The sequence below is a fragment of the Polyodon spathula genome, chromosome 16, assembly GCF_017654505.1.
Source record: "Polyodon spathula isolate WHYD16114869_AA chromosome 16, ASM1765450v1, whole genome shotgun sequence".
NCBI lineage: Eukaryota > Metazoa > Chordata > Actinopteri > Acipenseriformes > Polyodontidae > Polyodon > Polyodon spathula.
Genome location: NC_054549.1, coordinates 11,851,003 through 11,873,493, shown reverse-complemented (window position 1 = coordinate 11,873,493; position 22,491 = coordinate 11,851,003). Strand labels below are relative to the sequence as shown.

General features: G+C 39.6%; 1 protein-coding gene across 3 annotated transcripts in view; it reads right to left on the bottom strand.

The window, feature by feature from the left end:
* LOC121329159 (tumor protein p73-like) overlaps window positions 1–22,051 on the bottom strand; it is a 35,814-nt gene extending 13,763 nt beyond the window's left edge. Inside the window, exons 1-4 of one of the 3 annotated variants that reach the window (XM_041274555.1) lie at window positions 21,992–22,051; window positions 16,197–16,292; window positions 15,212–15,350; window positions 5,838–6,083 (exon numbers count right to left, since the gene is read on the bottom strand). In XM_041274555.1, coding sequence (XP_041130489.1) covers window positions 5,838–6,083; window positions 15,212–15,350; window positions 16,197–16,255 — 444 coding nt within the window. In that variant the 5' untranslated portion in view covers window positions 16,256–16,292; window positions 21,992–22,051. Of the gene's footprint in view, window positions 1–5,837; window positions 6,084–7,488; window positions 7,738–12,481; window positions 12,641–15,211; window positions 15,351–16,196; window positions 16,293–21,991 lie in introns of those variants that run through there. The other 2 variants (XM_041274556.1, XM_041274558.1) reach the window with 2 other exon arrangements.
* Between the last annotated feature and the right edge of the window lie 440 nt (window positions 22,052–22,491).

The window sequence follows — 22,491 nt, the reverse complement described above, 5'->3', positions numbered from 1 at the left end:
TTAACTGTCCTGCCCGAAATATGTTAAAACAGGCTTAGAGATACTCTGGGTGATTACATCTTTTCATTTCAACCACTTTGCTGCAATTTTCTTCTGTTTGTAAAGATTTAGGGAAAGATCCGCGCTTTTTTTTTCTTCCAAGAATTTACTTGCTGTACAGAACTGCTGCAGTGTGACTCGTACATCGATAGTAGTAGCAGAACCTCTGCTTTCTTGCTGGTATTGGCTTGATATGATAAGTGATGCTGGAACTTCAGGAAAGAGAACAGTTTAACACTGAGACTAACTTAGAGTCAATATGTACAATAATGGTAATGCATCCTGTAAAAGCACTGAATGTGAAACACCACTGCAAGTGCCTGAAATGTGCTTGTCAAGCATCAGAATTAAGAACTGCAGGTAATGAAAATCTGTGTGCCCACGCTAGATCACCTAACCTGTGAATCAAGTCAAGGTTTATTATATGCATATGTTTTCAATGAAATACTGCAGCCAACACAAACATATAATATGTACATTTCACAAATCGTTTCAGTCAATCAGGTTTCTAGACTTATACTCAAGCAGGAATGCCCTCTGCACATTATCCTAATGCTTTTTTTTTTTTTTGCAAATGAATTTGAAGTATGTTTGCTTGCTATAAATGCTCTGATGATTAAAGTAGCCCAAAGGACCCAGACACAGATGATTCAGTCATCAGCAGTATCATTACAAACTGCATTTAATCCAGACTGATAAGAAACCGGAGCACTGTGGGCATGTAGGTTGTCAATAAGATGATTCTGCAGACTTGCTGGTCATTGTAGCACACACTACTGCAGTATGAGAGTCTATAGTTAACTACTGTATATCGGAGACAGGATTTCATACACAGCAGCTTAACTAAAAAACAAAAACACCTGCCACAAACAGGGAGCACAGCTTTTACAAATCTCAGAATGATTTTCTCTTTGCAAAACTCATCAATCAGCTATCTGAGGGACTGCCCATGTGCACAAATTGTATTGTACATACAGTAATGGGCAAACATTTTAGAACACCTCAAGATGAGTCATTGATATCCTTTATATACCTACCTGCATGAAAACCTCTGGGGGTGAGGATTTCAATTTTCGGTCAGTAAATCAGTGATATAGAAGCAATAGGCACTCGTGTGAAAATGTCAGACCCCTTTATTTTAATTAGGCATCTTCTAAAAAGTATTATGCATTTTACCTTTTGCGGCTATGTGTTCCTTTTCTCTTACTAATTTAAACGATTTGCATGTGTGGCCTGTTAAAGTCATCAATTAAATTAGACAATTTAACTTATTTGCATATTTAGACAGTTTTTCAAGATTTTCAGTTACAGTGGTTTGATGTCATATGCAAAACTACAGAAACAATGGGGTGTCCTAATAAATGTGCACACTACTGTATTACAGTATTATCCCTAATTTAACAGGAAAAGCAGGGCAGGGAGGAGTATTGGATTGGATTGGAGAACAGGATACCTCCACAGCTTCTCCTGCATGTCAGGACAGATCCGAGCCTGAAGATGGTAATAGCAGAGGCAAGCGTGCCCGAGCCTGCCAAACCAACATACACCATCAGGAAAAACATGCCGGGGGTCTTTATTAAAACATCCTGGGTGCAAAATCTAATTTTCAACATTTATGACACCCCTGTCCCCCGCGCTTTATCCAGAAAGAGCATTTGACAGCCAAGTGCAAGTTTTACATTTGCGAAGCCGGTCGGCTCTATCTGGGGCTAGGAAAGTACAGTAGCTGAAGATGTATGTGTAAACTGTAGTACCAAAAAATGTTTTGCATCACCTGGCAGAATTAACTAATTTTGCTTCATAAAGTCCAATGAAACCTGCTGAATAATCTTAAGTTAACATATTGAAGTACATACCTCTTTGTAGTTTTCCATATACTTAATAAAAAACTGACAAAAATGTGACATTTCGAAATCCACATGAAATACTACTGTCCTACTATTATGGCTTCCGGTAGACTTTAGTGATATAATTTTGTAGTTTCTCTGATTACAAGATGTTAAATAAATTATGTTCATAGTTTTTTTTAGTTATGTCTCGGTCCTAAAATTCTAGGTAATGCAAAACTTTTGGCCACAGCTGTAGAGGCGCTATTAGAAAACGGCATCTACATGTGTGGGGGTAGCTGAAACAGACTTTAATATTTCAACTGCTACATTGGTGAGCAAGTACATATATATGGAGAAAATTATCTTTCCCCTGATCTCAGAGATGTACTCTATTCAGTCCGTGGAGGAACCCTGTGCCCCTAGAGCTGTAACTATGGGTAGAGAAAGTAAACAAACTGGGCAACGTTCAAAGCCACATATCAATATTATAAGTTTGTGAAAAAAAAAACAAACAAAAAAAAAAAAAACGTTATTATTGCACACTGCTTTCAAGAATTCAATCAGTTTCCCAATTAAATTTCTTAAAGAGAATGCTTTTAAGAGATGTCACACAGGCTGCAAGCTCGGTTTACCAAAGGGCTCAGAGCCACCCGCAAGTTTATTTATTTTTCCCCTTTTGTTAGAAAATGCCTTGGTGAACACATACAGCACACTCTGCCCCTATGACATTTTCATAGCCGGGAGCAACACAAATCTGCAGACAGACACTTTTTTTTTTTTCCAGAAGCCAACTCTTTCGTGAGTCATCCAGCTGAAGAGACAAAAGAGGGAAAGTAAGTTGTACGTAAACTGAATTTGCTACACTAAGAAAACGGATGCTTGTACCAATCAGATTTAGCAATCCCCTGAGGATTTGTAACATAGATTCTAGCAGGATTGCATCTGCATTGTTTCTATTATTTAAATCTGTATGGATGATCTCAATTTTGTTTTTGTTTTTTTGCAAGAGATTTTTGTGCTCTATAATTGTATCCTGCTGTAAATACTCTGTGCTGTTATAAGGAAGGGAAAAAAAAGGGGGCTGTGTAAGTGTTTCAAAATGAAAAGATGTGAAACAACGGTTGAAAACCCATTAAAAGGGTTCACTTGAAGAGACACCTTTGTCTCTTTTCCACCTTATCCCCCTACAGGATCCTCTTTTCAGATGTCTTTTCTACAGCAGTGATTACAATTGCAGCTAATGTCTCTTTAAAACAGAGGGCTCGAAAACAGTACTCAGTCTTTCCAACAATTGGATTGAGGCAGGAATAATAAACCACTGTGCAGCAGATCGATGTATTTATAACAACGCTTGGAACTTTTCATGCAAGCTATGGGAGCATTATTTCTATAGCTCGGATAAAGGTTTGCAAATGAAAAGGTTAGTTTAAGATCTCTTGCATTTAGATAACAAGTGCCCTACACTGAGTTTGAAGCACATGTGTTTTCAGTTAGCAAGTTCTGTGCTCTTGGGCTATGTTAAATGTTTAGACGTGAGCGAGACAGCGGTTATAAGATTACGCATCCTAGTTCACACCTTCCAGTAAACGGTGACATAAGAGGCGCAATTTAATTAATTCTGCAAAAGTTCGAAAGCCAAGAAAGTAACTTCAGGTCACAACCCTGGGGGCCTCTATTGCTTAACAATTGAGGGCTGAAGCTTTCGCTCATCCTGACAGAGATCTTAATGGCATCAATAACAGAGCTGGATTCCTGGTGTCTCTCAGAAGCTACAGTTACACCGATGCATCAGTGAGCAGCCTCTAGTCCTTTAAGCATTAGCAGAAGCACCCGGGCTTAGGGTTACCAGACATCCCGGGAAGACTGGGATTGCCCCACTTTTCAGCCTTCGTTTGTGTTTGTTTTGGTAACCCAATCCAGACTGTATCACATTCTCACTGCTTATTGCCTGTGCCTCCTCTGTACTGTACACTGTGCAGATTTACATTTTAAAAATTGAAATTTTAATGTTATGCATATGCGTTATTAATCAATTGGACGAGTGCTACTGAAGTCATTTCAATATCCTCCGCCTTCACCGGACCCCTAGTTTTAAGTCACATTCCATTCATGCTTCTGTTTAATAAACAGTGTATCAAAAAGCTGTAGAACTACCCATTTGATGTATTCTTTTATGAAATAAATGGCAGTGATAGGAAACCGCATTGTGCAGAGGAAACTGATACGCTTCCAACTCTAAACTCTCCAGGAATACTAAAGCTGCAACTAGACTTGTGCTAGAGGGTCAATGTTTACCCTCACGAGGCAGAGTATCACTTTACAACACCTTGCAGGCAGGAATGAAATGCATGCATGAATGAATCAAACAGAAATAAGGACAGGGCACTTTGCAGTCAGGCATCAGTCTCAGAGAACTGTATCACTCGTATCATCAGTACAGACGTACACGAATCATAAGAGAGGAAATGACTGGGCAAATATTGATTATTCTTTCACAAGATATACTATAGTGTTGTTGTAAATATGGGCCCCTGTTAATAAAGTTTTATGCTCCAATGTGCAATTTGCACAATTTTGCCTAAAAATAGAAATTAAACAAACAAAGCAGAAAGTTAATGTAACGACTGTGAAGTTACTAGTCAACACTAAGAATCCTTTCTAAAAAGGGACAGTGTAGGATATTTTTATCTTGCAGTTTACTATGCTTTTCCTATGCTTATACAATTAATACGCTGCATTTTCTTACAGTTGTTAACTGTGGTTTTTACCTTCGTGAATGAGCTACCTCAATGATTTACTGTCTTTGCCTGTGCTTTGCCATGCCTTTAACTCAGCTTGGATACACTTTGCTATCATTTTCGATTTGGTAGACTGCAGTAAGTCAGAGACACGCTGTCTTTTCGAAATCTTTTCCCTAGCGGGATCTCCAGAGACGTCCCTTCAGGGTTTAATAAACAGCTGTAGAAGAGAACGTGGCTTTCTAGAGACAGACCTAGTCTACCTGCTTTTTAAAGATAGTACAGACCCAGCTTTTCTCCTGAAATGTTTTTTTTTTTTTTTTTATTGATATTCACTTAATGGCACCATTAACCATTGCTGCTTCATATTTGTAAAGTGTTAATAGTTAGACAGGCATTATGTCTGATTTGATTGGATTTAATAAAGCTCGTTAGAAAGGTCCAACTATTCCGCTCACACCTATGAGAGTCTGTCAAGTAGCTCTCCTGTGGACTTGCTGCACTCCAGAGATGGATCGTTTCTTCAGCCACATTCTCCAGCATTTCTGGCATAGTTTTGAAAGCCTGAGGATGGGATATTCGGTTTAACTGTGTCAAGAAGCTATTAAACTGGAGGTTTGCTTACATCTTACTCACTACGCATTGAGGCAGAACTTTGTGATATATGTTCAAGTTTGGCTTCTACTGAAGAAAGTTACGAAAAAGGCTAATGAATTACCTGGATGTGTGCTATTTTCTGGCCAACATTTACTTGAAGATGAATGTTTAGCACACACACACACACACACACACACACATTTTATTCATTGACATAGCAATGTATTTCAAGTCAGAACATATTATACGACTATACCATCATTAAAGCTTTTCAGTTTTCCTGGCAGATGGCCTTTTCCACTTAACATGAACTAAACTATCAGCCAACAAACTTCAAGACCTCAAGCCTGCAGCACAGTGCAAATGCTACCGCTAACAAAACAATAAGCAGAACACACACTAAAAACCCAAATCAGAGGATTACAAACCTTTAAAAACTATAAACCAGTGACAACAGCTAGAGTGTTCATTTGTTTTGCTGCATAAGCCTTCAGAAAGAAATCACCTTTAAAAACCTTGTTTGGCACGTTGGAACGCTGTAACTTAGCAATACAACTCTATGGATGCAGCGAGCTGCTCAACATGGTTTTGTAAAGGTAAGAGAATTAAGCAGGTAGCACGACACTGCACTCACCGTCCAGGTGGCTGACTTGGCTGTGCTGGATTGCTGGAAGGTGACCTCGAAGCTGTGTGGCCCCGGGTAGTCAGTGTTGGAGGGGATGGCTGGTGCGGGTGACATGGCATCGAAGGTAGAGTTGGGCTGTGAGTAGGGCGAAGGCGTCGGGACATTCGAGGCGTGCTCGGAGCTGTACGGGCTGGCAGAGGCAGCTCGGCTGCCCAGATTTTGATCCATGCTGCTGTTCAGCAGATTGTACTGGGACTGTGAGACAAGGGGAGAGAAGGGGTGGAGAGAAGAGACAGGTAAGGGATCCAAGAGCATCCACTAAACTACAAGGTTTCCAGTTACAAGTCTCGCTTAAAGGGATAGTGCACACCTAGCAGGGATTAAAGAGACAGACAGTGAACTTATCTCATCTGGGAACTTGTAGACATTCAGCTTTGGAAAGTTAAAACTTTATCATTTGTTGTTTTTAAAAACTTTCATCCATTTATTTGAACTCTTTTCTAAAAAAAAAAAAAAACAACAGATAAAGAACACTAATTTAATTATTATTCTGCTGAGTAACTATGGCATATCTTGACAGCTTAGGGAAATTACATACAGTATTTTTATTGTTAAATGCATTAGCATCAGTGTTATAAAGAACATAAAAAAACCTCAATATTAAGGCTAAAATCATTTCCCTTTAAACCACCGATTCATTTGCCGCTCTGGTTTGGCTACTGTACTGTCACAATTGATAAACATGAACTTCACAACAGAGTCACAGTTATAGTACAGCTGCTTTGGGTTAGACTGGCTCTGTTTCAGTACTTTAATCAGCAAAAGCAATCCACTGTGCTTGTAGCAACGGCATATTTTTTAAGGCGCCCATGAGGTATAGTCAGACGGTCGAGAGACTTTTGGGGCCCCGTACATCATGACTTTCCTGACACACTGCATACCGCCTTCAAAATGTAAAAGCCTTTTTTTCATGTTCCGATTGGCAGATTTGCTGTCAATCGGGTCTGTATAAAGTTTGCCATTAGTACGTTACTCACTAATAAATTTTGGGGGCCCCCCTGAGCTCGGTTTCCCTGTATAGTTGTCGCCCCCCTCCCCCATTCTTGTCAGCACTGGGTTCATTAGGTGATCACTTTTTTATGGTCCTTGCAAAAGTACAGTACTTACAATGAGCATTGCTGATAATTGCTACGTGCAGCCCGCTGTCTATTTGAAAACAGTAGCTTTTTATGAATGAAAAGTACAGTATAATATAGCTGAAAAGATTTACAAAATCAGACCCAAGGATCATAACCTGTCAATATACTGTTTTAAGTACTTTACATTATGCATGTACAATAAGTCGTGAAATAATACACAAAGCCTGCAACACAAATCTTTCCTGAAATATTTAACATACTTGTAAGCATTTTTCTGGCTAATAACCATTTTCTTAGGTCAGTTATAGTTAAAAGTTTCAAATTAATTGGCTGTTCCAGAGTTTGAAATGCTAAAGGTTTAATTAAATGGAGAAATCTGATTTAGAAAAAAAAACAATAATAGACCCAGTAAACAGTAAGAAGCATATAGACAGAATGACTGAAAGGAAAGCTCAAAACAGTTAGCTGCAGCTGCAGCATGTATCCGAAGTCTCACTGAAAGCAATGGCAAACGATGTTACCTTCTTTTTCACATAGTACATTGTTCAGGCTTGCTGTATTTTTCCCAGGTGCAGTAAAACACACGAGTTTCACTGAGAGAAAGAAATAAAAACTGTCCAGATGTCAAGACTGGCCAAAATCAGGGAGGCAGTTAGCACATCCCTGAAGTTTGCCAAGTAGATTTGTATTAATGTTTTTTTTTTTTTAAATATATTTATTCAGCCTCTTCAAACAGCTCTAAACAGACCCGTCAGACTGATTCTCTCTCCAGCTGGGATAAGGCAGCCAGTGAAGAAACAAAACGAGCATGTCGCACCAATTATGGCATGTCCTAACCCAGAAAACAGCACCTGCACAGGTACGTACTTGCAGCAGCACATCTTCTAAAGGCCTGCACTGTGCAAACATTGTCTGGGAACCTCGTGGCATGGGAACAAAAAAAAAGAGAGAGAAAAAAAAAATCAAGAATCAGCCTGGATCGAAGGTCGGAGGTTTCAGATAACAGCGTTCTCTATACAGGCAGCTGTAAACTAGCTACGGACACTGTGAACAAAGACCCGCGAAAAACCTTGTAGACTGTCTCTGTGCAAAAGTCTTACACCCACCATCGTAAAACAGCAACCAAGTGCATCGACTTATACTGGATTCAAGTACCATTTTGTTTTCCCGGTTGGTAAAACAGCGTTGTATTGGAGACAATGATACAGGTGGTTCCAGACCAACAGATTTGGTAAATGACAATTGTACATGATGTATAACCTAGTTGGTTATTCAGCTTCATACTGGTATAATTCTGTTGCAACATCTTTAACAGACTCAGTGTAGGAAGGGTTTACAGATGCACTAGCGCTAAATTTTACACTTGTGTCATTCAGTTTCATCTTTCTCAAGCTTCCCCCTAAAGAGAAATATTCTGGTGACTTTATTTAACAAGTCAAATATCCATGAGTGCAAAAACAGTAATATGTGAGGATTAAGAACATCACTGGATAATAAACAGATCACAAAAATAACAATCGTATGCATATTCAGTATTCCTTGTTGTAGCTTATCCATTTCTTGTTGAAACGATCTCGTACTGCAGGTACTGTATTTCAGCATTGCATTGTGACGAAACGACTCAGACATCAGTGCTTAGCTGTTTATCCAGGCACTGGAACCGCCACTGTTCAATATGGTCAATGGGTCATTGCTGTTTGACTTGTTTAACTTCAGCGTTTCTGTATCCCTGAACTGTGATCTATACAAGAGGAAGCCCAGGGGGTGCCGTTCGGGTTATAACCCTGAGGCTGTTAGCCCATCCTGAGGGCTCTGTCAGTAGGTTGGCCCTGCACCCAGATAACAAGTGCTGTTATAAAGGAAAAAAAAAAAAAACGCCCCTCGCTTTAAGTTAATCATTGCAACAGGGAACATATTGTTGTATCCTGCAGGACTTACAGGGTCCACACAGGCTTACACATGAAGTTAGGAGTCACCAAAAAAAAAAAAAAAAAAAGTTTTAAATTAATAAGGCACTGCAACAAACTTTACATCAGCTTAGTATTACATAATTACATTTTCTGTAATACTAAAATGATACGTGGAGCAGCTTAAAAGGAATTAGCATAACTGAATTGCAATAATTGCTCTTCTGTTTGTTTTGTTGTTGTTTTGTACTTCTTTTAAACCGCTATAAAGATCCTGAGATTGTATTTAATATTTAATTGCAGTCTCATGATACAAATGATTGTCAACCTTAATTTGGTTTATTTTGTACAGTAATCTTTAGAATACAACAAGCTAACAAAGACACTATACTATATAGAATACGAACTACCGACTATACAGCATATTACACACAGCCCATATATAACACAAAGAGGGTGCATGTTATACGCAGAAAAAATATAACTGATGATTATTAACTATTATTAACTATTTAACAAAGCAGCTTAAAAAAACCCCAACAACATGCCAGTGATTTATTCATGAATCAACTGCCAGTCCCTGCAGTCTTAAAGGACTCAGTACAGTGTGTGTTTTCATTTATTGCACCCCTCCCTCGGTGTATTCATTTCCAGTCAGCCTGCTGATAACAGACTGCATTATTCAAGGTAAAACAAGAAAACCCAATTCATTTTATTCACTAATACATGAAGAATACTGCTGAGGAGCTGAAGATGACTGCCACATGAAATCTGTAGGAAAAGCCTTTATAAGAACTGTTTTACAAAAAAAAAAAAAAAAAAACAACAAATGCGTTGCTCGTTTCCATGAACAGCATTTTTCTGCAAAGCAGTGAATGTAGGAATGAGGCAGTAAGATTGCTGTTTCGCTGCAAGCTGCATATTAAAACTAGAATCAGTTCAACCTAAAATAGCATCAAACAGAAACGCCAATACCAACACGTTAAGTAATTCTTCTTAAGAAAGCTAAGTCTTAAAGTGCTGAATTCTGACCACATCTCTTAACAAAAACCTGACAGCCCGGCTTCAATGACTGTTTACGTTTCAAGGGAACGGCATTACAAAGAGGACTTGAACAAAAGCTGGATGTTAAAGCCTGAATGCTTCAGACCTCTGGGATTCCAGATCATGGAAGTTCATTCTCTAGGAGCTGTACACACAGCAAGTGTCTGGATTGCACAGAATGGTTCCTGTGTTGGACACGTTTAGGGAATTTCCACGGGTGAAAAGATGAAGATACCGACATTGTGACTCCCAGTAAAAGCAGGTGAGATAATCCAGGAAGCGCTATTGCAAAGCTCATCACACACATACAAGCACATACGTGCGACTACGGTTTAGAACAAGAACATTCTGCAACAAGTTGAAACAGACCTGGAGAATTAACTTCACAGTGAGCGTCGGCACCAGAAATCTCCAGCTAAGTTTGAATGATTCTCTGGATCTGAGTGTTTTTTTCATTACTCACACCCCCACATAAACTGCCGGTACACTTCCATATTAGTCTGTATTCCCATGCCAGGGTGTGGACACTATTTTAAACAACATGTGAGTCATTAGAACATCCCAATTTTTTTTTTATTACATTTTTAAACTAGAAGTGCAAATAACATGCCCTTGATGCAAATGCAATCACTGTATACGCAGAAAACCTTTGCAGCTTGCAACTAAGAGGAATGCTGTGAGAATATAGGGTTATAGCACTTTCATTAAAGAAGAGATCCTGAGTGTACGTGTAATAGGGCAGAGGCTGGGCGTGAACCACCGACCCCGCGCACCGCAAGCGAGCGTCTTAACCACAATGCAAAAGAGCCGGGCTTGTCTGCATTTGTGGTTCTATGGCTTTTAACCTCCTCTCATTTCACCGAATGTGTCATTTTGTCAGGGTAAGAAGAAAATGTGGATTTTGCATTGGACTTGAGAAACGGTGAAGTTACATTAGTAATGATATTCGGAAGGCGGTAGAAAATATATGCACATCAAGTTCGATGGTGAAGGTGCTCTGCACGGTACATAATAAAAATACTACTACCACTATTAATAATAATAATAATATCAAGTACTGTTCTTTATTTGCAATTGGGAAAGTGTTCAGAGTGCTCCCTCTGCTGTTTACCTGGGAGAGTTACACTTATTCTGACACTTGTATAAATGTTCATAAATGGGTCTAATTTGAAACACACATTACCTAGTAACACTTTCAATTAATGTCTGCAAATTCTTAATGAATTCTGGATGATTGCCACAGGAATAACACCTGAATATCTTCTGCACTGCATTTTGAATTAATTTGTGTTTAATTATCCGTATTCATTTCATGTTTCTTTGTAACACATGATGTTGATCTTATGCTTTCATGCGAGAATTAACACTTCTCACAATCCACTGTGCATGCAGGAAAACATGCCTTATACAGTGATCAACAGTATGTGTTACAAAGAATCAATTAACGTTGGCATGTCAATTAAAGGAAGCACGGTCAAGACTGTACTTTCTTTTTTAAAAAAGCAACCATTTAGATGAAGTACTTAGAAATATTCACATACTGGAAGTATTCACTCTGCTAGTAAAATCTTATATATATATATAAAATAAATGGGTGGCAATTATATACACAGCATGCACAAGCCTTTCAATGCAGACAAAACAAGACAGGGCTGCAAGCTTTTAAATATACAAAAAAAGCAGCAAAAATGTTACAGTAAAATAATAATAAAGAATATGCTTGTGAGCTGAATTTGCTGTAGATAAAAACATATGCCGAGATTCTGATTTCTTTTTCAAATACCGTTGCTTGAGTTCAATGTCATGAATTGCGAGAGAGACAACAATCCACCTGACGTGGGGTCAGTCTTGCAATGAATTGTGCAGACTGTATTTGAGGTTAACAGCACTAGCAGGGAATGGTACGTGCAGGGTTAAAGACACAGGTTCAACCAACACATTAAAAAAACTTCAGGCGAGAAAAATAAAGCAAGTTGTTGACGCGGGTCTCTACAAAACCTCAAATCCAGCACTGTCACTTCCATGCAATCAGACAATGAACACAACAGTCACAGTCCTACCTAGGAAACTACATTAGGTTACTGTATTTAGAAACTCCATAACAACTCTAATACAAACCGACTGTCTCTATGAGAGAAACCTTGCTATATTTTACTAATAATCAACACCCCATGCACGTGCAATCTGTGAAATCAGTTCCAAATTAAAACATGTGCAAGTTGTGTATTCAGTAGCTTGACCTATAGGCATCTTACACACACACAAATTCAGTACATATTAACACTGTGATATTGCAAGACACCGATCTGAGATGCACTGTCCCTCCCCTCCTGCAGTGTTATAATGCTACACTTCATATACTGTGGAAACTAACTTTTATTGTACTGTCATGTGAGATAGGCACACCAAATAAACTGCAATCCTCCTAAACTGCCTAGCAACAGGTGCAGGAAAAGAGAAAACTGTTGCATTCACTGGCTATAATAAGTCACCACTACCAATGGAGTAAATCACCCACCACGAGTTTTCTATAAGCCCGAAAAAGAAACTCCCAGCCACCTACCGTGGTATAATGCTGCCTCTGGTCACTAATGTACAGCATTTTAATTTTCCCGCAAATTGGGTGCAATAGGGAATATATCCACCCTGGGCGTCATGTGTGTCACACGGCCAGACAAGTAAGCCTGTCAGTAAATCTGCCAGCTGCAGCTTTAGGTAGCCACTCTTGAAAATGAAACACAAATCAGAGGTTTTTTTTTTTTCCGGAGGTGATGGATAGGTATGAGAGACTTCTTCGCTTGTCACCCCCCCCCCCATCTCTCTTGGCCCTCTCAACTAGCTTGCATCTAACAACAAATCTGGGACCGCCCCCAGTTTTATTTTTGTTTTTCCTCATGACTATTCATTAACCCACAAGGCAGGTTCAGACTTGCCCAATGATGTATTGGACTATACCATTTTCCAGTGATAGGAGAAGTGGATTGGATTTATTTTTTAATTAAGCTGGCTTGCTTGAGAGCCGTTAGCTGGGCACAATAAGAACACTTGCGCGGAAGTCTTTAATTTATTCAAGCTTATGTAAAGTTGAGTTTATAAATCTATGTTAAAACAAAGTATTTTTTTATTCTTAGCTATAGCCAAGCTTACTCTGTAGGACAGTCACAAAGAGCAGTATCTGGACTGATGATTTGGATTGATCACACCTTTAAGTTAAATGTAAAACAAATGAGAAACACAAGACTCAAAAGACTGAAGCTACAACCTGGGCTCCAGGGAGTACTCAATGGAGAAGCCCAGGCTTACATACCCCATATCACGTACATTCAAATCAGAGAATGTCAAAGTCTCTTTAACTCTTAGGAGAGAGATTGCAGTAAGGCAGATCCGTTTAACATACAGAGATCATGCAACGTGTTGATCAAGATGTTTAACCCCTTCAGCTGTGCTATGTTAAGTTTCGTTAAGTCTACGTATCTATTTTATAATGCATAATGTTTTTTTCAAAGTTTTGGCAGGGCAACTTCTCAAACACCACAGAGTTCACACAAACCGTTTTTATTATATGGTAATCCATGCTGCTAAGTAATACAGGTTACAGAGAATGGCACACATTGCGCCTTCCCATCACCATGTCATAAAAAACAAAGGGTAGTCAAGAAGAAATACTTCTCCAAGATATACACCATTTATAAACACTACGAGTTACCCAAGATAGTTTTCCAAATGTAGGAGCATCAACAATACATCTTTCCAGTGCTGTACAGCTACCCCGTTCACAAGGCAAAGCACCTGATCAGTGAGGTGTAATGGTACAACCCCACTGAGGGGTGCTCCTGCTCAAGAAAGGGTTAATCATTGCAGCGTATCAGTTTCTCCTTCACTGGAGATGGCCTCAAGCCTATTAACTAGCTTTAAACAAATAAACAGCATCTCACGACATAATCACCTGCCATGAATCTTACTACGCAAGCCCTAAAAACTCAAACCACAGCCCCAAAGGAAACAATGAGGAAGGACAGGGCAACACCATCAGTACAACACTCCCACGATTTGCATGGTTTTGTCCCACATGCTTTGTTACCTGCTTGTGTTTGTCTGCTGAACAGTGTTTTGAACCAGCTGGAACACATGCATTAAATACCTGATCACACCACCTCATCAATTTGTCTCTATCTCAAATAATATTATTGGTCATAAACTGATCAGATTTATATAATTTCATCAGCGCTTTCCTGTCATATTGTACCATAGAATATATTTGGACATCTAATATATGAACACTGAAGTTATATATATATATATATATATATATATATCATATCATTTGGTATTATTTCCTAATAGATGGCAAGGTGTTTTCTTCATTTGTGTTAATGATCTGGTCGTTGAGAAGCTGCGAGGGGTCTCAAAGCAGTTAAACACCCTGTGCTAGTGATAAAAGAGCTGTACTCTGCAGTTCAATCAGTGTTACAGATGGGATATTGTTTTGTTCTGCTAGGGCAGGCTTGGCTTGGGCTGTAATTAGGGGGCTAACCTTCCAGTTAATCCTGCAGCCGTCGGCCCCCCTACACACCAGCCATCAGGCACAGAGCGGCAGGGAGGGAACGAGAGCTGATGAGGAGGGAAGAGGAGTGGGAATCTTCAGCATTAGGAGGGAAAACACTGTAGGATAAATTACACTGTAGCGCCTCCCTGTTCTTACTCTCTTTAGCTCCGACGGCAGCAATGAATGCTCCTCTTGGAAGATTGCCCCAGGCTTTGTCATTCCTTACAATACAATAACGATGCTGTGCTGGCTGTGGGTTCAAGGGTAGTGTTACCAGACATTCTGGGAAAACTGGGATTATCCCAGTTTTCAGCCTTCATTTTTTTGTCCCAGTCATAAACAGTAAAACTGTTAAATTGTCCCAGTTTTGCTACTGTATTTAAAAAAAAAAAGTTTTTAAAGTACAAAACTGTATCCATGTGTTCAGCAAGTTAATAGCAAAAGTAATTTATGAGGTTGTGTTAGCACCACTCCAAAATAAAATAAACAATTGTATGGCTTATTTGTTTAATAATTCCGATTATGCGTGTATATCACATGATTAAATGGTAATCGCTGATCTTTTTTTTTTTTTTGTAATCTGGCTTTTTGTGCATTTAACATGAACAAATGATGACAACTGAATGAAAACAATGATCTGCAATAAATACGATGTTTCCAATTAGTCCTACACTGTTATCAGAGTTGCTACGGCGTCAGTGAACTGAAATCTGGTAACCCTGTTCACGGGATGGGTTCACCTCTTACCATGACTGTTTCATTCATGCCCCTCATCTGGAAGACGTCCATGCACACCTCGGCCCTGTTTGTTGGCAAGCTGGCGGCTGCCTCGTTGTTACCCGAGTGGCTGTTTTGTGGAAGATCGAAATAAGTACTGTCCGGTTCCCTGAGAAAACAAAGCAAGCCCTTTATTAGTCTTACTAGGGTAAACGTGCACTGTGGTTCTGCAGTATGCCGTTCTTACCACTTACTCATACTAAACATTTACTGAGCGACTTCTTTGAGACTGAAAACAATGTAATCTACTGGAACATACAAGAACATCACTGTGGGGCTTATATAAAGAACTTCCTTCCTGGGAGCACTGCTTTATATAAGGAGAACTGTAAAACTCAAGCATGGAAAATACAGTTATTTCTTATGTGTACTCTATCCGAACAATCGATAAAATTCAAAGTTCAAATACTGTAGGACTGCAGTAAATCGAAACAAGGAGCAACAGAGTACTGTATAGCACAATTCATTCGACTATAACTTCAGTATTAATACTACAATAGCAAGAGATGCTTAACCCTCTGAGGTGCAAGGGACATATGAGTCCCACAAATAAAATGATGCTAGCCTGCTTATTTTTGCAGGGTTTAAAAAGCTACTGACAGGTAGTATCTGGTCATCCAAATGGCTTGAGTCACTCTCAAATGTATTTTAAGAAGAAACCGTTTGGACAAGCGTTGTTTTTTTTTTTTTTTTTAATGAAGGTTTGTGTGAACTCCATTGGTTTTCTCCAGGGCACTCCAGACACTCTGCATGTCGGCTGTCTATGCCGATGTACAAGGCATGTTTAAATAAATGAATACAAGTGACCACAGCTGAAGTGCCCCATGTGAATGCTGTCCAGTTTCAGTAAGTATCCCCCAAACCTCCTGGCCTGCACGTCACACAGAGTTGAACCCAGGGTATCTTCCCAGCCTTGCTTACTGTAACTGAAGAAGGAGAATGGAAAGGAACTCACAGGCTACTCCAGAGATGCTCGAAGGTGGTCCCTTCATCGGCAGGAGAAGACTGGGCCATCTTGGCTGTGGGGTAATCCACTGAGGGACAGATCACTCTGCAGCAAAGAAGAACCGTCAAGCGTTTATACCCACACCTTCACACACGCCAAGATAGATAAATGTTTCTTATATGTTTATTCTCATCATGATTTAGCAGATCTTGCACTGCAGTAAATTATCCATAACTTCATGCACTCAATTACTGATGATAATGTAAAACTTAGAAACTTAGAACAAACGTTAGGGTTAGTGCCATTACAAATCGCTTATTTTCACATCTATTTGCAACAGAAACCAACCCTGGAAACATTTTGTTTTTCAATTTTTAGATTCCTACCCTTATTTCCTTAATTTGACAAGGCGGTTAATCAATGAGAAAGGTCACGCATTAACCCCAGAACAATTTAAACAGCCTACAGATTCGTCACTTTGAAATAGTGCACTGCTTGCTGGTCGAAGTGTTTCCGTGTGATGCTCCCTCCGACCTCCAGGGGGCTCCAGACAGCGCAGGCGATGCGATTCCTGAGTCAAACGCGTTTATTCAACTGTGCCAAGTTGGGCATGCCCAGACCTGCAGGGCAGGGACCACTGAGAGTCGCGATCTGCCACTTTACCCAATCTTTTCTTCCCCGGCTCACAGCATCAGGAGGAAAGAAACCTTCTCAGGAGATTAACAGACAGAGGTTTTACCTGCACACCTGTCTCTAAGTACTATACTAAAAGTTGGCTGTAGAATATAAAAAAAGTAGAATGCTCTCCTTAATCAATAACTGGACTATTTACAGTATCTTACGTATATATCACACTATTTTCTTTTTGTCTTTGTTTTGTTATTTGGAGATTAAGGTATATGGTTCATAGACAAGTATAATTTTGATGTTAGACCTGCCATAGCACTGTCAATAGGGTGTGTAGCCACCAAGGGCTACTACAAAGGCGCGTATTTAAAGAGGCAAGTCTGCAAGGTATATTATTCCAGAGGGTCATTCCTCCGGAATTACGGTCTCTAATTCCTTCTGGGAAGTTGCGGATTAAAACCTGTAGCAAACAGCTTACAGTCATTAGCTTTGAAACTGTTCTTCGTGAAACATTTGTCTTAAATACTAAATATGTCAAAGTCTGTTAGTTCAACTGTCTTACTCATCATCATCACTGACATCATGCACATTTCACACGTAACAGGACGGTCTGTCTAATTAAGCTCAAGTAGCGGACAAGGCACCCATTGCATTACATGACAATAGGGTTCAAATAGAAATACGGTGTGCAAGAAAAGCAAATGCTCCCTCTAGTGGATGTTCAGAAAATTACATTTCACCATAACCTATTAAACTAGCCCTTTACAGTATGACTCAGGAAGAAAAGGCACAGCTATTAATATGACTAAATGTTACATGTATGAATTGTAATGTTTCATGTATAAGCACATGTTGTACATTTAACGGAAACGGCATTATACATCGTTAAACAACATACTGAACACATAGGAAACTAACGGTATTTTAAGTTTTGGCTACAACACAGTTGAACGAGTTGTTCACTTTCATTTGAATTGATATAAGTTACCGTACAAGCAAAATACCTTGTAAAACCTACATGCATTTTACATCTACCGTGCGTACAGTTGTATGTGCATGAAGATTTGCACATCACATATGGCTTTTCCACAGGACAGTATGAGGCTTTCTTTTACAGAGCAGGCAATCCGGAAGAAGATTGAACAGCTGAAGAATAGTGCTTTCTAAAGAGAGACAGGCATGATTTCCTGTCCTGTACTGCCACAAGCAATGTACCCTCAGAAACCCATTATATAGGCTTAGTGGAGGATAAGGCATCACTCATAGAGTATCACAGAGACAGTGAGGGCTATGACTTTATCAGTTAATTAGGACCACACACCAAATAACATGAGGCCTCCCGTCCTGTCCCAAGTGACAATCCCTTGCCACACTTTAGTGCCTGGGGATCCTCCGTGGAGACAAAATCACATCCTGTTATTTCTGTGACAGAGTGGCACCAAGAAGCTTGTGCGAGCCAGTATTAACCATAGCTAACATCTAGGCTACAATCACGTTTTCAATGCACACTTCTGGGTAACATCATTAATAGTCCCCGTACACCTTGTTTAAACCCCTTACAATGCACAAGGAATTGAGCGCTTGTTCAAACGGTTTCTTCTTAAAGAGTGACTCGAGTATCAAGAGGAGGAAACGGTCAGTGTGGATGACCGGATCCAGCCTGTCAGTACATTGTAAACCCGGCTTCATACACCTCATTGCAAAAATAAGAACGGTGAATCACTTTATTTGTGGGATGCATATGTCACTCGTATCTCAGAGGGCTAAAAAACAAACAAAAAAACAAAAAACAAAATGCATGCAGTACAAAATGGAAACTACTGTACCTCACAATTTCACTAACGAATCAAAAACAGGTCCCCAAGGAACCGAGCAAACAAACTGTACTAGAAAAAGAAAAAGATTCCGAGTGGAAATACTGCATACATTTAATACCCAATAAACATTGATTTTATGGATTTCCCAGGCAGCTTTTAGGTATGCTGCAAAAACACACACAAATGCATATGGCTAGCAGTGCATGTTAGGAAACACATAACACTGGTGTGCTATTAATAGCAACAATGGAATTATGTCTCCCACTAGCTTCCCAGTCTGAATAGCCCTTCCTGGGGTGGGGGGCAAACTTTAACCCCTTCACCACCTTCCCCAAGCAAGGACCCAACAGTGAATCCGAAATGATCACCAGACCTCTACTGTATAGCTGAGCCCAGATTACAGCCTGCTAGCCCAAGATGGGATCAAAGCATCATTTTTAAAATGGAGTCCACAAGCACTAGTGCAATGGACACGTTGCAGGATCGTTTGTTATTGCCTCCATAAAACAGTCAGGAGACAGCAAGCTGCCCTTTGGTTTCATCGCCCTATTGATCAAAGCCACTGGACGTGGTGCTTATATAAAATAAGACTCTAGGCAGAGCCCCAGACAAACCAGCAATACGTAAACCTTTGTAAAATAAAAGATACACACACAAAATGGCGACTGGAGAGGGAAAAGAAGCGTGTTCTTTATTCCCAAAGCAGCCAAACTAGCACCTCAAATCATGCACTGCAGAACACCAACACTCACTATCAATTAAGTACTGTTTACAGTTCAACAATGCTTTGTGGTGCTGCAAACTTTGCAGTGCAATAAAAAAGAAATGCACACGGAGCTCCTTTGTAAAATAACAACCCTTCCACTTGCAGCAAAGCCTGCTTTATAATTTCACTCAGAATGAAGTTAAAGGTAGCACAGAGGACAACTTCTCCCGTTGCATACAATTGCTGATGCTGTTTACAGAGATCTGTGTCATTCTGCAAATACATAACAGGCCACAGCAGACTGAAAAGTCCCTTCTCTAGGCCTACCACAAGCTCTGTTTCTTAAAAATTCAAACAAAATCGAATGATTGAATTGAAGGTGAAGATAGATACATTATACATCTATGTACCGCTTACCAGGCTCTTGTGAATTTTCCGGTGCATTTATTTTGGAAAGGCTGTGTTTTTATCAGTTTTTAGGTCCAAAAAGGCTGTAACCCACGCTTGAAAACGAAAGATAACCACCCTGACATCACGTGGTAAGACTTGTATGAATGAAATAACAGCCACAGAAGGGGATGTGACGGCTATATACTTGGGATACTGTTGCACAAAGAGTAAAAAAGCATTCACTGCACCCAAAATGAAGCTTCAAAAGTTCCTGTTTTTTTATAACTTTTTAAAATATTTTGCTTTTTAGTTTTAGTAAAAGAATGTCATGTTCCTAAACCGTATAAGCATTGAGAATAGCAAGGAGAGCTGTATCTTCTCTTGTTTGTGGTCTATTGCTTGCTTAAAAACAATATACTGTATATGAACAGATTCCTACAGTGTGGGGAAAACCTGATTGGTTGACTAGTCATATAGATTTAGTGCTCAAGGGGAAAAAACTTAGTATGATACATTTCTGCATCACGTTCAATATTCTTGTAAGGGTTGGGTGAGAGAATTCCATGCATGTGATCCACTTTAACAGAGCGTTACCAAAGTCAGCATTGAGATTGCATCCGAAATGTCAATTTGCATTACTGTACTCTGACAGCAGATTTACCTTCAAAACTTGAATGAACCTGAATGGCATTATCTGATAAAGCTGATATCATGATCACGGACCTCTTCTGGCATTCTGTAACTGACGAGCCCGCAGTGCAAACACTTGGGCACCAGCAAAAACTCTCAACGTTGTGTTCCGAAATGTTTCACTGCCGCCTAAGGAGCACCTGGAGGGTGGGGGGCAAATTAAACTCATGTAAATGTGTCCTGCAGATACCCCCATCAGCCTCCACCCCCACCAGCTAACAAATGCCCTTGATAAATTGACACAATGGAATCACAGAATCTACTGCAATGTTTTTATCAGCTGGATCCCTGGTTTTCCAGTCTACACAACACCAAATCATCCATCAATTTGAATGCAGCGGTTAAAAACGTTTCCGAATCAAGGACTGCATGCCCTGCCATCATTTACAAAGGTAAGGGAATTGTCTAAGGTCCATCATATTGGACCTGATTAAAAACAACTGAACTGATTATATTAAGAACACCTGCAAATACAGTGCTGACCTATTCACCTCCCCACTACACACACCTGCAAGCATTTAATGCTGTTTTTGTTTCTCATAAAAAAAGTCATTATTTATTTCCATTAAGCTACTCTATAAAAAAAAAGCAATATCAAAGTTGCAAAATCCAATTATGAATGCCTGCTCCTGAAGACTCTGCTCCGATGCACTATTATAAAAATTGTTAAGAGCAGGGTTGGTTGGTTCTGTCTGAAAATACATACTGGGACTGGACAAAACAAATAGGAACAGCGGTCAGAACATTGTCAACAGGGTGTAGAGCCGCTACGGCCAGCTACTGGAGGGTTGCACTTGACAAATCACTAAGGGGGTTCGAATACAGGTGGTTTGTCTTCATCTTTGTCATGATATATATCTATATATATATATAGGTTCGAATCAAATTTGATTACACAGAGTGGACCCTCGCTGACCCATGCATCAGCCCAGCTGTGGTGATTGTAAGCTGGTACACTCGTGTGATGCCAGTGCGTGTTTACATAGGCTACCTATGCCCATGGTGCCCGCTCTATGCCAGCATTGGCCTAATGAGTCTTACTTTCTGAAACTGTTCCCTCACTCGTTCCAACTTTGCTAGTGCAGTAGTATTTTGGGAAATAATAATAAAGAAAAACAAAAAAAAAAAAAAAAACGAAGGTTGAACTAAAAAACAATGACCAGGGGATTCCTATCGTCTTATTATTTGTCAGCAAAACGTGGCATCACATGACCTATTACATTCATTATCGTGCGTTGGAATGTTTATACCGGAAAGAAGTTGTCGATTTCCAAAACTGATAACGAAATGAATAGTTATAAACGAATTCAAACTGAGCGAATGAAGTCTAATACTCCCAAACTAATAACACAGCACGTTTACCGTCATGTTTCAAAGCACAAATAAACAAAAATACAAAAATAAACATTTAGGATAAAAAAAAAAAAAAAATACTTTAAATTTTAATATTGCACTAACAGGCGAGAATGTAAGCAAACAGACGTATAAAAACGTCCCTGTTATATCCTGTTTTACAGCAACCGTCTATTCTAAACACTCAAGTCTCTGTTGGTTAGTTATGAATTGCCACTTACTCTTCCTTCAGAGCTAAATCACCCAACTCCTCTGGGACACGGGACCTTTAAATTCACAGCAGAGGCCTGCAATTGTTAACTCGACTGTATTTACTGCAGCCCAGCATGTAGCGTCCTCCGTCTCCCAGGCAACCACTTTGGCGCTGCAGAAGGAGTGCGTAAAGTGTGCCAAAGACTCGTGGATTTCTTGGAACCGAGAGTAGTGGCGCGGGGCGGGACGGTTCATGTAGATTAGTGAAGGTGCGCCTGGTCTTATCATTGCTGATTGGGGGAGCATTTCAAGAAACGATTAATAAAGTGTAACAAAGGCTGGATTTGTTTTATATTGCAAAAGGGTTACTGATATAAAATATATAAATAAGACATGGCAAGTCTCACTCATTTTAGGAACGATGGTCTCAATTTGACCTGCCTCAACCCTAAAATAAATGGGAAACCAATGCATTTGAATGCAATCTCACTCCAAAATGTTTTAAATCCCACTCATTTGGAAGTATCAG